The following is a 19,505-nucleotide window of genomic DNA, read 5'->3' as shown; positions in this document are numbered from 1 at the left end:
ATAACAAGGGTTGGGAAAAAGTGAGAGATAAGTAAGAGAAGAGAGAGAGATTAGTAGGGCAAATGGAGTTATAGGGAGCGATGTTATGTAGAGCATTGTAGGAGGGGTGGATGTTTGGAGTGATGATCTACAGGTGGGTGGGGTTTGGCTTAGGTATATTGTGATTGGAGAGGTGTTGGGTGGGGAGGAGTTAGGGGATGTTTATAATTTAATTTCCTCTATTTTTCAGAAGTTTTGTAAGTTAACCTTCGGCATTCCAGTTTCCCCTTTTAAAATGTATACATCTAAACAGTTACGATAGTGTATGTGCATTTCTGTTCTGTTCAAGTAGGGTACACTGTGGATACATTTTAAAGCTCAGTACTTTACAACCCTTTTCAACACATACTTCTGTACCAGCAGTTTGATATACACAACATACAGTTCTAATACAGTTATAACACAATCATGTTAATATTCACAAATGACAATAATTATTTACAAAATTCCAGATAGCTGGGCTGGCAGTATCTCCTTTCGTGACATGGCCCACACAGTTAAAGGGATTAGAACTGTCAATAAAGCAAATATAAGTATTTTTCTGGAACTCTCCCGCTCTCTCTAATATCTAGCAGATGCTGGCAATTTGATCTCTGGTGTGTCTGTCCCTTCTATACATCAGGGAGTTTATCGGTTTATATATTGCTGCAGTCTAGCCTGCAGGATCTAGAGAATTACCTTTTTAGCATGTGAAACAAGTGCAACTGCACAATAATCACATCACTCTTTAGCATTGATTTTTTGGGGAATGAGATATAAACTGGAATACTAACTTGACCTATCCCAGCCTTACAAGTCACTGTCATGTTTTCCAAGAAGCACTGTACAGTATCACTTTGCAGGATGGTAAGGAATTCAGCAGAAATGCCTTTACTTACTGTGACCTTATTTTTAGCAAGGCTTCCTAGGACCTATTTAACTTCACTATCCAGGATATCTAGATCTAGGCCAGAGGACATGCCATTGCATGTATCAGCAGTTTTGGGATCTTATGTAGTTCTGTACATTCCTGCCATTATTACTCAGTATCTTCTGCTTCCGATAGCACCCTCCAACTTTGTCTTTTATCATGGACACTTTTACTGGGAAGTTTCCCTTAATATCACAAATTTTTAACTAGTTCTTTAAGTGCATGCTATATTTTAAATATAACTAAGGACTCAAGTATCTAGCCTTGACCATTTCATAAGAAAATGTAAACATTTTAAAGAGATGTTGAAAAAATGTTAATTATGTTTAATAATTGTCATAAAAAATACTGATGAAATGCATCATTTCCAAACTATTCAGCTTAGACAAAACGGTAGCTATCTTGTTCTTAGAACACGAGGCATAAATGAATTATGTAATTCTATGCAAAAGTGAAATTTTCACTCTTTAAATTTGTGTCAATAAAATGACATTGAGAAATGATTTCAGTTCAATAAATTTTAGATATGGTGTCTTCACTGCTTTTAAAGCATTTTATAGCACATATCCCAGAAAGAATTCCTGAAATTTTCCCAAGAATAAACACAAACATTGCCTAATTGACTATTAATCTCTGGATGGTGGTAGCTGTTCTCAGGGTCAGTATAAAAGTCAGATGACACTGGTGATCTTGGATGAAAATAAAAAAAAATATGGAGACAGAGCCCTAAATAAACAAGGAAGACGATGGATAAAACTATCGGTTATGAAGTACAAACTTTGTAAAAATCATCAACAGTAAATGATTAAGGGTCTTGGTGACTGAGACTGCCTTGAAGAAGATAAATACAGTCTAAAGTGGGTGATCTAAAACTGCTCTTAAAAGCAAACTATGGACAACATTTTGTGGAATTATATCATTAGTAGTCTAGTCGCTATCTCTAATCGATGCATAATTTTTTTGTTTGTATCGTCAGAATATGTACTAAGCTAAGGTTCAAGCCTAATTTCCTGTAACTATTTTTCTGGAGTTAGAATGTGCTCTTCGTGCATTGTTTCCTTTTTGCTACGTAGTCTGGTTTCCTCACATCACCTAAAACATTCTGGTCAACTTGTTAGACTAAACTGTTTACATATACTGCATTTACCATTACCCCATGAGTTAGGTTGTAGAGGAAAACAGCTTACTATTACTATTTTAGCAACTATGAGAAACCTGAATGTCTAATGCCAAGGGTCTGACAGTTCCTCATCAGTCCTAGAGGGGAAAGAACTTATTGCAAAGAATGAAGATTCTGGGATGTCATCATGGGGGGCTTTACGGAAATACAATTCTACACTGCGACACCAAACACAATATCTGTACTAATGAAAACAATTTAATCCATCTAAAATCACTAGTCCTATGGTTTCTGCCTTCTATGATAGTTTTAAAAAGTTTCTCACATCCTGTTATATGCCTTTCAACACGGCACTGATAAATAGTTAGCATGTTAATTAGTAAAGTACATACAGTTAAGTCCATGTTAAAACAAATCTATTTGAGGATTTGCAAATGATAAGGCAATAAAGGGAATGGATTAGATACAGAGTATGGCTTTTACAGATACAGGCTTCAGATATTTAAGTCTATATAATAGATCTTGATTCATTAACAATTAGTTGGGAAAAATACAGCACTTCTACTGTCCACTTGCAAGTAAAAAAAATAACTTTGGGGGGTAAACCATAAACTCTGTATCTTTAAATAACCTTCTTAAAGGCTATGTCATACTCCTAGTTAATAGGCTAAATTGCTAAAAGATTAAGTAAGGGACCTTTATTATCAGTATCTTTATATGCATGGTTAAGTGAGGCTGTGTTACAGTGACACCCACCACCCTACTCCTGTCTTGTGCTCTAAGAATTTTGGCTTACATTCATGAATGGTACTAAAAAGTGTATCTACATTTTACATTTAGGAAATGCATCACTGTTCAATTCAACACGAAATTTTCAATCTGCAAAACAGTCCAGTATACTCCCTATGCACATTTTAATACAGCATTTAAAAAACAGCTACATCCTTCATATCTTGAAGCAGGCTGTGTATTTCCTATCCATAAGTGAAGCTGTCCCACAGATCCCATTAATTACACACGAAGAAGTCTCACAACCGTACTGTACACAGTGATGGACAGAATCATCATAGAAATTACTCAAGCAGACACTGGACACACCTCCTTCTCTGTGAATCAACTCAGCATGGTTTTGTCAAAGGTAGAACATACATGCTTAACACCTTGTAGTAGTATTTTATTTTATTTTTTTTTTTGTGAATGTGAGTACTGCTACTCTGGATGAAATGTTAACATAGATAGATTCATAGATTAGTACTAGGCTAACTGCCCTTGCGAGCCATTTTAAGCCTAGCCAAGCCAATTATCTCCTGTGAGATTCAAACCCTGTACCTTGTGTTTGTAAGGCAAACACCTGAACCATTAGGCCATCCTCCCAACATTTCATGCAAGTTACCTTAATCTGGTTAAAGCATTCAAAACTACAAATGTTGATAGCATTATGCATAACGTCAGAGCTATAAAGGTAAATGTATAATAACTTGGAACCACGTTTTACATGACAGGTAGGAATAGCATGACTTTTACACTCACCAAAAAACTACACTATCACCACAGAAATCCATTAATACTTAGTCTTGCATCCATTTTTTTTCAGCATGTTTTTCTCATATGATCAAACTGATTCTGGTGTCCGTCTCCCCCAATATGCAGATGACTGCAAAAACAGGAGCAGTGCCTTTAACATGGCTACTACCACCTCCCTTAAAATGGCATTTAATATTACATGGGAATGGTGCAGTAAAAATGGCTTTTCTTCAATTTCAAAAAATACAGAATTCTGACATTTGGCAAATCTCATCCACCCGCTTTACATGTTACCACTGGGTAACAACTAAAAGTTAACAAAAAGTAAAAGATCTTGGAGTCCTTGTAGGTGATGCCTTTGATCTATGGTACCCAAATAGCCACTACTGTCCACAAGCACACTGAATATGTTTGTCCACCTAATCCTCCACTGGGATTTTGCTGATCCCTGGGCTGTGTCATAGTTCCTGTGTTGTCCATATCCTTATTTGGATAAGAGGAAGCTTCTTTGTTCACCAGTGGGAGTGGGGAGCACTGAGCAGCCTATTTGTCCCTAAAGGAGTGGTTCCAGCCCAGCAACTTGTAGTTTATTGGCCATTTTGGGCCATTTCCTAGCTCTTTTCAACCCTCTGCTATAAAGCCCGCTATTTGTGGCTCCGCAAAGTCTGCTCTTCAATTTTTCCCTTAGAACTGCTCTACTTGCAATCTAAACAGTCTATTCTCTATCTGAAAAGCCCAGCACTTGCTCCTAAAGCATTTTTATACAGGTAAAGCACTCTTAAACAAAAAGAAAGTACTTCATTCACCTAAATCCCCTTGAGTACCCATTTCCCTATAGGTCCTTTCTGACTCAGTTACACAGCAATCCTTTACACTATTATAGCATGTTGAAGGGTCAGTTGCTGGCGTCCTCTCCTGTTCAGCTGGTGACTCTGGGAATCTTGAGGCAATGTTACAATTGCCTCATGTACACAGACAACCCTCTCCTCCTCCCAACAAATACAAATATATGTGAGAGATCCAACTATATAGCCAAACTGGAGGCTGAGCTCTCTCAACTGAGTACTAGCAAAACCAGTCAGGAGGAGAAGGTAACCACGCACACCACAAACCCAGTCTCACATAGACCTATCACAACTGCAAACCAAACACATAAACACACAAAAACATACTCGGAGGCTCTGATTAAAAATCTACCAAAACAACAGAGGCCTCCAAAGCAGACACCCAAGCGACCACTACCTCAAGACATAGCACATGCAACACATAGTTTACAAAGTCAGTGTGCTAAACAGTCACAGCCCTTAAGGCCAAACAACATGCCAGATACACTTGTAATAGGTGACTCCGTAGTCAGACAGACTGATGTCCTGCTCACCAGACTGAACAAGGAAAAGGTTACAGTAAGCTGCCTGTCGGGCGCTAGAATCTGCCACATAACACAAGCACTCAGGTCACTCCAAAGCCAGTACAAATATGACTCAGTCATTGTCCATGCCGGTGTGAATGACCTGAGATGTACCTCCCTGAACTACATGAAAAGAGACATAGAGGAGCTCTCTGATTATGTAGCCCAGGCTGGTATGACCCTGACCCTGAGCAGCATCTTACCCTCACCAAGAATGATGCCACAGTACAAAGACAAAATGATCAGCTTTAACAATTGGCTTAATTACTGGTGTCATTCTAAGGGGATCCAATGTCTGTCTGCTTGGGATGACATGCTTGACAAGCCACGCTGCTTCGCAAGGGATGGCTTGCACCTGTCACCCTGGGCTTCGGATATTGGCCAAGGCTCTTGCCACCCCATAGTGCCTTTTTTAGGCAAGGCTCAAAAGACAAACCCACCTCCCTAGAAAACACAAGTGAAAAAAAACTAAGGGTAATGCTGCTCAATGCCAGAAGTCTAAACCTCAAGATGCACGCTCTCGAAGCCCTCCTCAATATGGAGAACATCGATGTCTGTGCAGTGACTGAAACCTGGTTCAAGGCTCCTGACAGCACCCCAGCACTACCAGGTTTTACCTCATATCATGCTTTCCGGGTCCAAAACCTGGACCGAACCACAAAAGGAGGGGGAGTATCCATATTCATCAAAGATACCCACACCTCCAGGTTAGTGGCAATGCACGAAGCATCGGAGACCATCCAGGTGCAACTAACCATAGGCAAAACTGCCCTACAGTTTGTAGCATGCTACAGACCACCCTCTCAAACTCAGGAACCCCACTCAGCCTTCCTGAAGACCCACTCAGCCTTCCTGAAGACACTGGAGAGTATGAATGTCTCTCCAAATACCATCATATTGGGAGACTTCAACTACCCAAACATTGACTGGGAACATTACTCAAGCCCCAACACCCTAGCCCAAAGGTTCCTAGAATTCATAAACTCAAATGTGATGGAACAACTAATCACCACTCCCACAAGAGGAGATAATATACTAGACCTGACCATCATAAACATGGGGACAAAATGCTCCACACCGGAAGTATACCCCTCATTGGTGAGATCAGACCATAAATTAATCTCACTGGAAATCCACATCCCGCCCCCACACCCTGCACAAAAGACCACAGTGAAGAACTTCTCAAAAGCCAACTTCACACTTCTTAAGACTGAAGTGGTATCCTTCAAGGCCCCTGGGCCAGTGGAAACCACAACCCACACCGCTGAATCCTTTATAAATGCCTTCTACGGGCATCTTCAAGAATGCATGGATCATGCGATCCCTAATAAAACCAAGACCCATTCCCCCAAAGGCAGGTGCCCTGTCTGGTGGACCCCAGCCATTAACAAACTTTACAACAGGAGGAGGAAGCTACTACATGACAGAGCAAAATCCCTAAAAGGGAAGGCATCTGTGATCAGTACTAGCAAAAAACTACGATCACTCATAAAATCATCCAAGGCCAACTTTGAGAGAAAAATTGCAAAAGACACAAAAGACAATCACAAGGCCTTCTTTAGCTATGTTAAGAAACCTCAGAGTTAGTCCAAAATGACACAAAATACACTGAACCCACAGACATTGCCAACATTCTGGCAGACAGGTTCAGTGCAAATTTCTCCCCCCCCCCCCCCAAAAAGGAGAAATATCTATCCCAGCAGAGTGTAGCCTTCCTAACATCTCAGATGCCCAGATGAGAGCCGCCCTCTCCAAAGCTAAAAACACAGCATTAATGGGACCGGACGGTGTCCCGGGCTGCGTGCTACATGAACTCCAAGAGGAACTAAACCCACACATAAGGCTGCTGTTTAATCTTAGCCTTACTACAGGATATGTACCCAAAGAGTGGCGTACAGCAACAGTGGTCCCACTCCACAAAGGCGGTACTTCTACGGACCCTGGAAATTACCGCCCCATAAGCTTGACGAGCCTGGTCTGCAAAGCTATGGAAAGGATCATTATGGAACTCATAAACAAAGACACTGGGGACCTACAGACATTGGATCCTACCCAATTTGGCTTTGTCAAAGGCAGATCCTGCCTTTTGAACTTGGTCGACTTTTTTGAAACAGTCACTAAGGCCATTGATGAGGGTAAGGCAGTTCACACAGCCTACCTTTACCTTGCAAAAGCCTTCGACACAATACCCCACTCGGGCAGCATAGACGAACTCACCAGCTTAAATGTAAACCCATATGTCACAAGATGGGTTGCAAACTGGCTCAAGGACAGAACCTACAAGGTCAAAACTGCTGGAGCCATGTCAGACTCTAAGCCAGTCACAAGCGGTGCCCCACAGGGCTCAGTCCTGGGACCCCTCTTGTTCGGCATTTATTTTTCTGAGGTGCAAGCAAACATAGGAGGATTGTGGCTGACAAAGTTCGCAGATGACTGCAAACTGGGTGCCATAATTGATACTCCAGCGGACACAAGCATCCTTCAGAGAGGCCTCATAGAAATGGATAATTGGTGCCAGAGCCATGGCCTTAAACTGAACGCCAAAAAATATATAGTCATACCCTTTGGGAAAAACAAGGTACCCACAAATTACCACATAGGTGGTAATCCATTAAGTACGGAAGAGGTAACCAGGGACCTAGGGAACCAAGTTGACAGTAACCTCTCATTTGACACTCACATTGCCAAGGTGGTTAGGAAGACCTTCTATATTGCCCACTTTATCATGAAGGGATTCACATCTAGATCAAGAGAGGTCATTGTGCCCTTGTACTGTTCTCTTATCAGGCCCATGATTGAGTACAATGCCCCATTTGGGATGTATCTTAATCAACACCTGCAGCAGTTGGAAAGACCCCAAAAGTTCCTCACCAAGAGGATAAAGGGTCTCAAACATATGTCATATGCTGCCCGGCTGAAGAAACTCCAGATCTATTCAGTCGCATACCGCCTACTCAGAGGTGATCTATGCCTGACGTACAAGGCCATGTCCAATCCGGAATTAATGGACATGCTCCACCTCAGAAAATCCAAATCCATCAGAGCCACGAGAGCAAGAGATTTGAACCTCAACACAGAAATAAATAGGACGTGCTGGAGGGACAGATTCATAACCCAGAGGCTCCCTACACTCTGGAACAGAATCCCAGTCCATGTTAGGCAGAGCCCCTCACTAACTCTCTTCAAGAGAAATCTTGACGAGTGGATGGGAGATCGTAGGTTTACCCTGGGGGTCATCTCTGTGTCACTACTAGACAGAGGCACAGTAAACTAAACCCTAAATGGGCGTAGTATTCTCATCCCAAGGGGTGGCGAAAGCCACATACACTCTGGCTAGGCTTATAAATGCCCTAGGGCAGATAGCCTAGTACGAACCTATGAACCTATAATCCATGCAGGACATTCCAAATGACCATTGGTGAACTGACTGACCTATTATGCACTTACCACATAAAAGATTATCAGACCATTATCAGTCAATGCAAATTATCCCATACAGAATGTGAAGTACAAATTAATATAAAGCACTGCTTCGAAGAAGTGCAGCAAAGTAGCAGAGAACAGAGTGCAACAGTATTGCTGAACAGATCATTACAGAGTACAGCTATACAGGAAAAGAGGTTATTAGTAAACCATAAGAAAATGAAGGGTACAGAGAGAGGAGTGGACTCTGAATGTGTATAAATTACAGTTACAAAGGCAAGCAGAGACTGTGACATGGTTAAACTGTCAAATGAGCTGTGTCTTGTGGTGCAAGGTTTAATTCCCTCAGCTTCTATTGCTTAGCTATGTGACTCTGAGCAAGCCAGTTAACCAGAAACCACTCCCAGCCTGAGTCTGAAAGAGGTCCAAAGAGATCAGTGCTCTACCCTGGAAAACAAGTACAAATAAAATAAATAAATAAAATAAAATAAAATAAATGATGCAAAGACTTCATTTCAATAGCATTTCAGTGTACACTATACATGTCAGAAATGTTTGTGCTCCCTGCCTTAGATGTAATCAGTTTTATGTTCATATATTCTCGTTTTGGACCCTTATCAACTCAACATTAAAGCCTATTTCAGCAAACCACTGATTATTCTTTCCACAGTCTTACGGAGATTCAGCATCCTACATCACTCTGTTCAAGGTAGTTGCCTCTCTCAGTGGAAGTTTTAAAAATCTTTCATCTTTTCGGGGCCAGCAGTTTCTATGTCTGAATCCCTTCTCCATTAAGCACAATGCAGTGCACTGCTATGCCAAACCACAATAAGGATGCACACTTCAGTTACATCAGTGCACTCATACAAGTTCAGCTACTTACTGGTTGAGTTATGTTTTCATGTCTCTGAGCATGCAAAGGACACTTCTTGGTGGTACTCAAATGGGTCTCCTGCTGCAGGATTCTACCAACTCTTCCACAGGACAAATATGCTAACACTGGGCACTCACTCCTGCAGCATACAGCCCACTGATATAACCTAGGCAGGGGGGTTGCGGTCAAGTCTACTAGGGTTTTATTGCTTCTACCTCACTGTCACAGCCCTCATCATTGAATAACTAAATAAATAATAAATAAAATAAATATGTGTAAATGTTTCAGACACCATGGATGTTCAAACTGCTTAGTTCTGCCTCAGCTCCTCAGTTGTGTCAGTCATTACTGTATAGAATGTCTTGGGTAACTCAGCTGCAATGTCCTATTATGCCTGTGGTGCTGAAACTCCTCATTTTGGTCTTCAACCTTGTATCATTATATATTTAGTTCTCTTGTCTGAGCAAATACTATGTATCATCTTCACAACTGCACACCTTGTTCCTTCAGTCATATATTCATTTTATTTATCTGAAACAGTGATCTACTTGTATTTTTGTCAATTGTTTTGTAATCAAATTTATGATGCACTGTACGTACCACTTGGACAGAGGTCTGGAAGAAAAGGGTCTATGGACCAACAGATACATAAATATAAATTATTCTGCACCACTCAACTTGTTTCTAAGCAGCATTAGTTTTACTCCCTTACCTTTTGCATTTTAAGAGACTTGATATTGTCAAAGCACTTCCTGAGGTGAGGCTGTATAGCCTCAGGGTTACGGGACTGGCCCAGAATTTCCAACAAATCATCATTGGACAGGAAGTAGAATCGAGGGAAGACCTGCCTTTTTGTTTCCAGGTACATGTCGAGAGACTTCTGGATCTCCTCCAGCTTGGTATTCATCTCCGACAGTTTCTCCAGCATACCTGTTTAGAATTACATGGGCAAGGTCAATAATTTCACTTCAAAAAAGGCTGACTTTCCATAAGGCAGAAGAAATGAAAATTAAAAGTTATGTACTCACCACAACTGAGCATCTGTGTTGTCCATTTTCATTCTGCCTCAGCATATGGGTTAACTCATTCACTCCAATGAAGCTCAGAAAGTTTCCACTGTAATTTTCAATGGGCAGAACCTAAACCTTTTGACAGAATTAAATTATGTCTTCACATTTCAAACAAATGATCATATTTCTGGAACCATAGGGGTTATGAAAGAAGTATAAATGGCAAACTCTCCAGCACAGAGTATTTTTATAGTGGTATTATTCTTTAGGTTCTAGGTCTTGAACCAAATTTTGCAAGTCACAGTAAACACAGTAACTATTTCATTTATATTTTGTAAAAAAAAACCTTACAATATCTCAGCAACCACTCACATTACATACATACCGTCAACAGCATTTTATTCATTTAGCTGAGAGCTTTCATATGAGGCTAAGGAGTTCTGTGTTACTTGGTTGTTGAGCTATTTAGAAAACTGAAAATTCTATCTACATAAATTAATATCATAAAAACAACAGTTAATTTCTATTTACCTGCACTAGACACAGGTCAAATATTAATGGAGTTGAGTTTGTCATTGTGTAAGCTTTAAGATGAAATCTTTTAAAACCTTGTACATAGCATGATTTTGGAATTATTGTTGCAAATATGAGCAAGCAATATTTGACACCTAGAGCCATCAGTAGGCGTTAACTGCAGATGCACCTGGAGGCATCACTCGGATGTAATGAGTCCGATCCTCCTAAATACTTCTTTCAGCCTTTCTTTCTTGGCTGAATTTATTTTATTTATTTATTTTATTTTATTTTACATTTGTTGACCGGGCTAGTTTAACTGGATACATGTCCATTTTCAGTAGAGGCCCGGGGAGATAAGCTCCAATACAGAACAATAAAAACAACATAACAAATAAGCAGCATTAAACAAGAATCATATTTACAATACATATTACTGGTTAACAGTAAATTCAGCAGTGCAGAATGCAGGCATATGAATGAAGTGTTTAACATACTTCAAAACTTCTGTACTTCCTGCTGCTGCTCGCTGTGCAGCGGCGGTAATTGCGTTACTGGTTTCAAAGCTGTAAGACACTTATAACTCCTACACATTTTCCCTTTAACTGCTTTAGTACATAAAGAAGGTTAAGCTCCATGCACTACAAAGAATTATGATCAGGTCTTTGCAGTCATCCCCTGCTTATGTATTGTTGACATGGATGCCAAGATTCACTTCTTAACCTTCACACACAAGTTAAATTTCTTGATGTCCGTGTCTCAAACATACAAATTGGTAATGATCAAATAACCTGATTATAATTCTCTATTATTTGTAATCAAAATGTAGAGGCCTGGCAGTTGGCACAGAGGATTAAAGCTATGAGCTGTTAACAAGTTACTTCCTATGGTACAATGTTTGATTCACTCAGCCTTCACTTGCCTAATGTGTGACCTTTAGCAAGTCAATTAACCAGAAAATTAGGAGTTTAGGCTAGGCTGTACTCCTTAATGGACTGTATGCCTGCATAACTCTCAACCTCTTAGATCAAGTAATTTGAACAAAGCCATAAATAATGGGGGAACAAAGGCCCCAAAATAAGGACACTGTTTAAATATTGCCCTTACAAGCTTAGAAAGTTGCTAAAAAAAAAAGAGGTTATGCACTTACCATAACTTTCCATTTGAGTTGTTCTTCTCGTCTTCATTATTACTGATGAGTTCAGAGCCAGTCCTTGGCTCTGAGTCGGCCAAATTGCAAAGCTTGAGGTCTCTAACAGCTCGAGGCCAAAGCCCTATCCCACAATGCACCACTACATTCCCCAGATCTTGTTTGCTGCAACCAGCGTAAAATCTACCCCAGATTTCAAGGAAATCATACAGAACACTGTGAGAGGAAACTCCTCAAGAGAACCAAAACCAAGATAGAATCTCTCGAACTTCCATACATTGGATGGGGGTAGGTGGGGAGGGGTCGTAATAATGAAGGCGAGAAGAACAACTCACATGGAACGTTATAAGGACAAAACTTCTTTATGTGAAGTTGTTCAATCTCTCCTTCATTCTTACTGATGGGTAGCGTTCCCCAGCACCACAATCTTGGGTGGCTCACAGGAGTACCTGCTTAAGGACAGCAGACCCAAATGAATCTCTGTCCCTAGAGGCCTTGTCCACTTTGTAGTGAGATATAAAGGTATGTGGATTTGACAAGGTGGCAGCTGCACAAATTGAATCAATAGGTAACCTGGTCAAGAAGGCTACAGAATTAGAAACCACTCTTGCAGAATGAGCCTTGACTTTGTCATGTAATGCAATACCTGCTTCATGGTAAATAAAGGATATACAATCAGAGAGCCATTTAGACAAGCTAGATTTGGAGATTGGTGCACCTTTTTTACAATCTGAGAAGGAGACAAACAGCTGATCAGCCCTCATATGGTCTTTTGTCCTGTCCAAATAGAAGCCAAGTTGTCTATGGACATCAAGTTTATGAAGCAAATATTCCAACTGATCTGAGTGATTGGGAAAGAAAACAGGTAATTCAATCATCTGATTAAGTGTGAATTCTGAACACACTTTTGGTAAGAACGACAGATTCGTTCTGAGGGAAACCTTATCTTTGTGATATATTAAGTAAGGCTGCTTAATAGAAAGGGCTTGCAACTCTGAAATGCTGCTTGCTGATGTAATGGCCACCAAGAAAATGGTCTTCCAAGAAAGATATTTCATCTCACAAGAGGAAGCAGGTTCAAAGGGTGGGAGAATAATCTTGGACAGGACTAGATTTAAGTTCCACGGAGTAGTAGGAGATCTGATTGGTGGTTTTAAGTGCATCATACCTTTCAAAAAAGCCTTAGCCAACTTATTAGACATAAAAAGAAGTTATGTCTTACCATGACGTTCCATCTGAGTTGTTGATCTTCTTCCAGTCATCACTGATGGGTTTAGTTCCAAGCCCTCGGAAGCAAGTCGGCCTTATACCAAGCTTGCGTGCACCAAAAACTCTCAAGCTAAGCTGCTACCCACAATGCCCTTCACTCAGTTATCTCAGATCGAGTTTGCATGCAACATATAGAAGAAACAGAAAGTCAGAGGCCATCTCTGTGCAGAAACCCTGAAACACCACAAAGATCAAGAAGATCTGCCAGGAGCCTTTGGTGGGGGTCGGTGGGAGGCTGTGATGACTGGAAGAAGATCAACAACTCAGATGCAAAGTTATGGTAAGACATAACTTCTTTATCTGAAGTTGTTAATCTTTTTCCTATTCATCACTGATGGGACAGAATCCCAAGCTACTTGGAGAACCTGGGTGGCCCTTATGGAAGAACATTCCTGAGAACCATTGAGCCAAAGGCCGCTCTTCTGCTGGAGATCAGATCCAATTTGTAATGCTTGATGAAGGTATGGGGTTCAGCCCAAATGGCTGCTGCACAGATGTCATCTATGGAGGCCCTAGAGTGGAAGGCAACCGATGCTGCGATAGCCCTAGTTGAGTGAGCTTTGATTTGATCAGGCTTAGATTCATTCTTAAGCGAATATGAGAAGCTAATTTAATCCCTGAGCAATTCTGACAAAGTAAATTTAGATATTGCACACCCCATTCTAGGACCAGAAAAGGAAATGAAAAATGGTCCGACTTGCGAAAGGACTTAGTTCTGTCCAGGTAGAAATGTAATTGTCTATGAACATCCAATGAATGCAGGCAGTATTCTTCCTTGTTTGAATAATTTAGAAAGAATACAGGGAGCTCAATGGACTGGTTAACAGAAAAGTCGGAAAACACCTTGGGGAGAAAGGATGGATTAGTACAAAGTGATACTCTGTCCTTATGGAATATCAGATAAGGGCTCTTGATACAGAAGGCTTGCAACGTAAATGTCTATGAACGTCCAATGAATGTAGGCAGTATTCTTCCTTGTTTGAATAATTTGGAAAGAATACAGGGAGCTTAATGGACTGGTTAAAAGAAAAGTCGGAAACCACCTTGGGGATAAAGGATGGATTAGTACGAAGTGATACTCTGTCCTTATGGAAGATCAGATAAGGGCTCTTGATACATAAGGCTTGCAACTCAGATATTTGTCTGGCTGAAGTGACCACCACCAGAAACAAGGATTTCCATGACAGGAATTTTAGATCTCATGTCGCAGAAGGCTCAAAAGGGGGTAGAGAGAGAGAGACTGGAGAACCCGTGTGAGATTCCATGCCTCCACCGGCTACCTGATGGGAGGTCTGCTGTGGAAAATTCCCTTGAGGAAGGTCTTGCAAAGTCAGGTGGAAATAAGCAGGACTCCATCTGAACCATTATGGAAGTTGGAAATAGCTGCTAAATGGACTTGAATGGTGGAAGCTGATGCACCACTGTCAAACAACTCAGCAAGGTAATGAATAGTAGCTACAGGAGCTGAAAACTGATCTAGCTTTCGATTATGTGACCAGATAGAGAATCTTTTCCATTTGTCCCTGTAAAGTTTTCTGGTGGATGGTTTATGGGAGGCCAGGATAATATCACGGACAGATGAGGACAGGGCTTCCTGCCTGGCAACTAATGCAAGTGGAGACACCAAGCCGTCAGCTTGAGAGTGGATAGATTTGGTGGAGTCAGCCCTTGTGGGTGAGACATGAGGTCCTGACGAGTGTCTAGGATACACGGAGGTTGTAACAGATGAGGTCGGAGAAAGGGAAACCACACTTGACGAGGCCAGAAAGGGGCAATGAGGATCACTTTGCTACTCAACCAAATAGCTTTCTTTAAAAAAAGGGTGATCAGAGGTATCACAGGATAAGCATAAAGGAGACCCGTGGGCCAATCGTGAATCAAAGCGTCTCTCGGTGACTCCTCGTGAGGGGGAAAGAGGGCAAAGTATCTGCTGCATTTTGTGTTTGAAAGGGAGGCGAAAAGATAGCAGCATGGCTGGCCCCAAAGGATGAAGATTTCTGCCGTCACACTCAGATTGAGAGACCACTCATGAGGACGGAGGATGCATCTGCTCAGTCTGTCCACAATCATGTTGGAGCTCCCCGGGATATGCGTTGCAATCAGAAAGAGGTTGGAAGCTATCGCCCAATGCCAGATTCTCATGGCTTCGTGACATAGGGGGTAGGATTTGGTCCCCCCCTGTTTACGTACCAGACAATGGACAATGGATTGGATAGCAATCGTTCCTGACGGAAGGTGTGGATGGAATGCTTGCAATGCCAATAGCAACGCTCTTAACTCCAGGACACTGATATGCAAGTTGACCTCTACGCTGGACCACATGCCTTGGACTGACTTTCACTGGAAGTGGCCCCCCCACCCTATCAGGGAAGTGTCCGTGGTCACCGTGATGCTGGGTTGGGGAGCCTGGAAGGGGTGACACCAAAGATGTTCGTCTGTACTCATCCACCAGAGATCATCTTGTTTGCAGGTGTTGGTGATGAGAATCTGTGAGCTCAGGGGATGAAGACTGGATATCCCCTGGGAAAGAAGGAGCCATTGTAGCAGTCTCATGTGTAATCTAGCTAGGGGAACAATTGGGATGGCTGCCGCCATAGATCCCAGAGGCTGAAGAATTTCCCTTGCAGACACCTTTCTTCGACAGAGTATCATTTGAACTTGTGCCCTTAATCTCTGAAGCCTGTGAAGGGGAAGAGAGGCCAGACTTGATTGAGTGTTGAATACTGCCCCTATAAATTCCAATTGCTGTGAGGGCTGAAGGTTGGATTTTTCCCAGTGGATGGTGATGCCCAGCAACTCCGCTAGTACTAGTGTGTAGCAGAGGGCCCTGACCAGAAGGTGCTTGGTGGGGGCGAGAGGAGCCAATTGTCTAAATACGGAAACACCTGGAATCCCTGAAGTCTCAGATGAGCTGTGACCACTGCTAGGCATTTCGTGAACACTCTGGGGGCTGTCGAAAGACCAAATGGCAGGGCTCTGAATTGGTAGTGATTGGCTCCCAGCCGGAAGTGAAGGAGACTCCTGGAGCGTTTGTCCATTTTGATGTGGTAATACACATCCTGGAGGTCTAACGAGCACATCCACACACCCTTCCACAGAAAGGGGAGGATGGATTGAATCATGACCATGTGGAACTTGGTCTGAATCACTGATTTGTTTAGCTGGCTGAGATTCAGAATGAGCCTCCAGTCCCCGGTCTTCTTTGGCACTAAAAAGAATCTTGAGTAAAACCCTGATCCACACTGGTCTGGGTGGACCTGTTGGATGACTCGTTTTTCACACAGCTTTCATATTTCAGAAGCTGCCTCCTCCCAGTGACTGGGTGGAACATCAGGAAGGGATTTCATTGGTCTTGGATAAGAGATTAGGGGAATGTGACAGCCTCTGGAAATTATTCTCTGCACCCATTAATAATTTGTAATAGAGAGCCAGGCAGCTTGGTGCAGAGAGAAATGCGCCCAGACTGCTTCCAGAGGAAAGCAATCGGGCAGCGCTTCAGGAGCGCTGATACAGTCTTCCCGAGAAAGAATCTCTGGAGTCCTGATTTCGGGGACCCCCTCTGCCCCGAAAGGGGCGTCTTCCATTATTGGAACCCCCTCTGCCTCTGGGGGAGTCCTCACCACGTGCCTCACGGAAAGGACCTTGAGACTTTTTGTGCCACATCTTTCCACTCCAATGGTTCCTGGAGAAGGAGCGCTGAGGTTTTGGAAAAATGTAGACCCATGGCAAACAAGGTCTTCCCACCCTGCTCGCACCTGGCTAATATATCTTTGACCTTAGCACCAAACAAACCTGATGGTTCAATAGGGGCATTTAAAAAGGAAGATGGAGTCCACGAGGTCAGAAATGCGCATCCAGGCTTGGCATCTCATAACTATTCCTGCACCCACAGCTCTAGCCACTCCTTCAGTTGCATGGGACAGCAACCTCATGGACGAATTGGTGATGGACTCCAGGGTGGCAAGTTGGGAAGCAACTTTATCATGTGCCACATCCGAAACTTGTCCCGCGAGGGTTCCAGAGAGCTTGGTGATGAGATCTCTCTGGAGCCTCGTAAAATGTGCCAAAATGTTCAGAGACCTGACATCAAAGGTCGCTGATGCAAAAACTCACTTCCCTAGCCTGTCCACCACCCGGGACTCCCTGTTGGGCGGGTAGACAGCAGGACTTTCCTCTGCAAGGTCCTTTTTCGTGGCTGCCGCTACCACCATAGCATCTACTGGCAAACCTCTAGACCAATGGGGTTGATCCTCTGGAGGGGAGAGCATCTTATCTGATCTCCTGGGGATGGCCTCAACGGTGTCAGCATTCTTCCATGCCCACTGCATGATGAGCTTGACCAACTCATCGGCGGGGGATTCACCCAAGAAGTAGAGGGCCAACAGCAGAAGGCCTGCAGGAATAAGAATTCCTCTAAGGAAGGATTGGAGGGCTTCCAGTCACCCCTCTGTTTCCAAATGAGACATAGTCAGGGGGTGACCGTGGGGATCTTTCCTCATCATCGTAGTCCATTATCTTCTGTGAGGGACTCCTCTGGGGAGTCCATGTGTTTCCTCTTACACGCCCATTTCTGAGGGGGTTCTTTGATGGGAGCATCCGAAGAAGACTCAGAAGGGGAAATACCCTGAACAGCGGTTTCCTGGGCCTTGCGCTCTCGGACTCCTAGGTGGGGTGGCCTTTGATAGCTGCAGCTCAGAAGGAATGGGTGGAAGGTCCGACATAGGAGGATTGCTCGAAGCAAGCACCCTCTCCATCATCTGGGAAGGAGGCCCGCATGAAGAGGAATGGGAGCCCAGAAATGAAGAAGACAATTTCGGAACCGGAGTCACATCCTGCTCCACGGTCCGCTCCCGGGGACGGAACCTCAAGCAAAACCAGGGTGGGAGTCACCCTCGGACCCAAACATAAAACCGGCAACACAACCGGAACTGTGGCCGGAACCGAGGGTTCCACCCCCCAAGTATGAGATTGAGGAAGGGTGGGTTCCAATGGAACAGACACCAAAAGGAGCCTCAGAGCCTCAGACATGGTCATTGTCGGTGCAGAGGTAAGGGGGTTCTCTCACAAACATCGGAAATATGAGCCTCGGAACCGAGGGATCCAAGGGAGGAGAATACTGGGGTAATAGACCCAAAGCCCAGAGTGGGATGGGCTCTATGAAATTTTTTAATTCCCCTGGCGGTCAGCAGCTGATCAAAGAGGCACACCACATCCAATTCTGATAGGCTACTGGTGGACCTTACCGATGCCCCTGAAGGGGAATCAGGCTGGTCCAAAAAGGGGCTGAAGGCTTGTCTGGCAAATTGGTCTGCAGACGGGGAGTACTGGATCCGTGGTGTATTGAAAAATGGCACAGACGATTCCAGTTTGGAAATCGGCAGCAGGGGAACAATCAGCGCCGAGGTCACAGCTGGGGTTGGAGGTCAATAGCGGCTCTGAAACAGACGTTGAAGCGGAGATTTGGGACGCTGGTGCCGAGGTAGAGACAGACAAACTGGTCGGAACTGAAGTTGTAGTGGGTGCCGTAGTCATCGGAGCCGGGACAGGTGCCAACGAGTTGACCTCGGTATGAAGCACTGGAGCCAAACTCGGAGACAAGGTGGCTGGAACTAAGGAGGCGATACGGTGCTCGGTAAAAGTCTGGTGGGCCTTGTGCTTATGATTTTTGCCCCTATCACTGGCCAGTGAAGAGGGGTCTGAACAAGGATGTTTCTTGTCTACAGGAGGAGGGGATGAGACCTCTGACGCAGAAATAGCCTCCGAAAAAGGCAAAGGAAGCAGGCCCTTAAGGATTAACTTGTTTTGTCTTTCATTCAGCGTCTGCTGACTGAAGCTTGTACAAATGTCACATGGAGGTTTCACCGATAAGTGCGGAACCCCCCTAACAAGACACGCATTCTTCATGTAAATGACTATTCGGGAGTTTACCACTGCAAGAAGAGCAGTGTTTAAACCCCGTATTCCCTTTTTTTTCCGACATAACAGAAGAAACACACACAAGTAGAAGAAAGTTATAGAGAGAGGGGAAAATACCAACAATGGTACTGGGAATACCACAAGGGTAAAAGGGTCAATACCAACAATGGTATGAAAAAGAAATACCTGTGGGTAGAGTTGAGTGAGTAATTAGAGAAAAGATAACAAACTGACAGCAAAGAACTCACAAATACTGATAAAATTTGAAAAAATATAACACTTAGTTGGAGAGCTCGGTGAAATGCTGCTATATGGCTGCAAATGAGATCTGGGGTAACTGAGTGAAGGG

At 43.1% G+C, this 19,505-nt stretch overlaps 1 protein-coding gene across 1 annotated transcript in view; it reads right to left on the bottom strand.

The window, feature by feature from the left end:
• Window positions 1-19,505, bottom strand: part of DNAH2 (dynein axonemal heavy chain 2) — a 6,636,854-nt gene that overhangs the window by 4,244,154 nt on the left and 2,373,195 nt on the right. Inside the window, exon 31 of the mRNA XM_044077324.1 lies at window positions 10,011-10,228. Within this exon, the coding sequence (XP_043933259.1) occupies window positions 10,011-10,228 (218 nt within the window). The remainder of the gene's footprint in view (window positions 1-10,010; window positions 10,229-19,505) is intronic.

The sequence above is a fragment of the Protopterus annectens genome, chromosome 7.part0, assembly GCF_019279795.1.
Source record: "Protopterus annectens isolate FY-2018-M chromosome 7.part0, PAN1.0, whole genome shotgun sequence".
Taxonomy (NCBI): domain Eukaryota; kingdom Metazoa; phylum Chordata; order Ceratodontiformes; family Protopteridae; genus Protopterus; species Protopterus annectens.
Note: the sequence above shows the minus strand (reverse complement) of the source record. Positions and strands in the feature narration are given on the sequence as shown.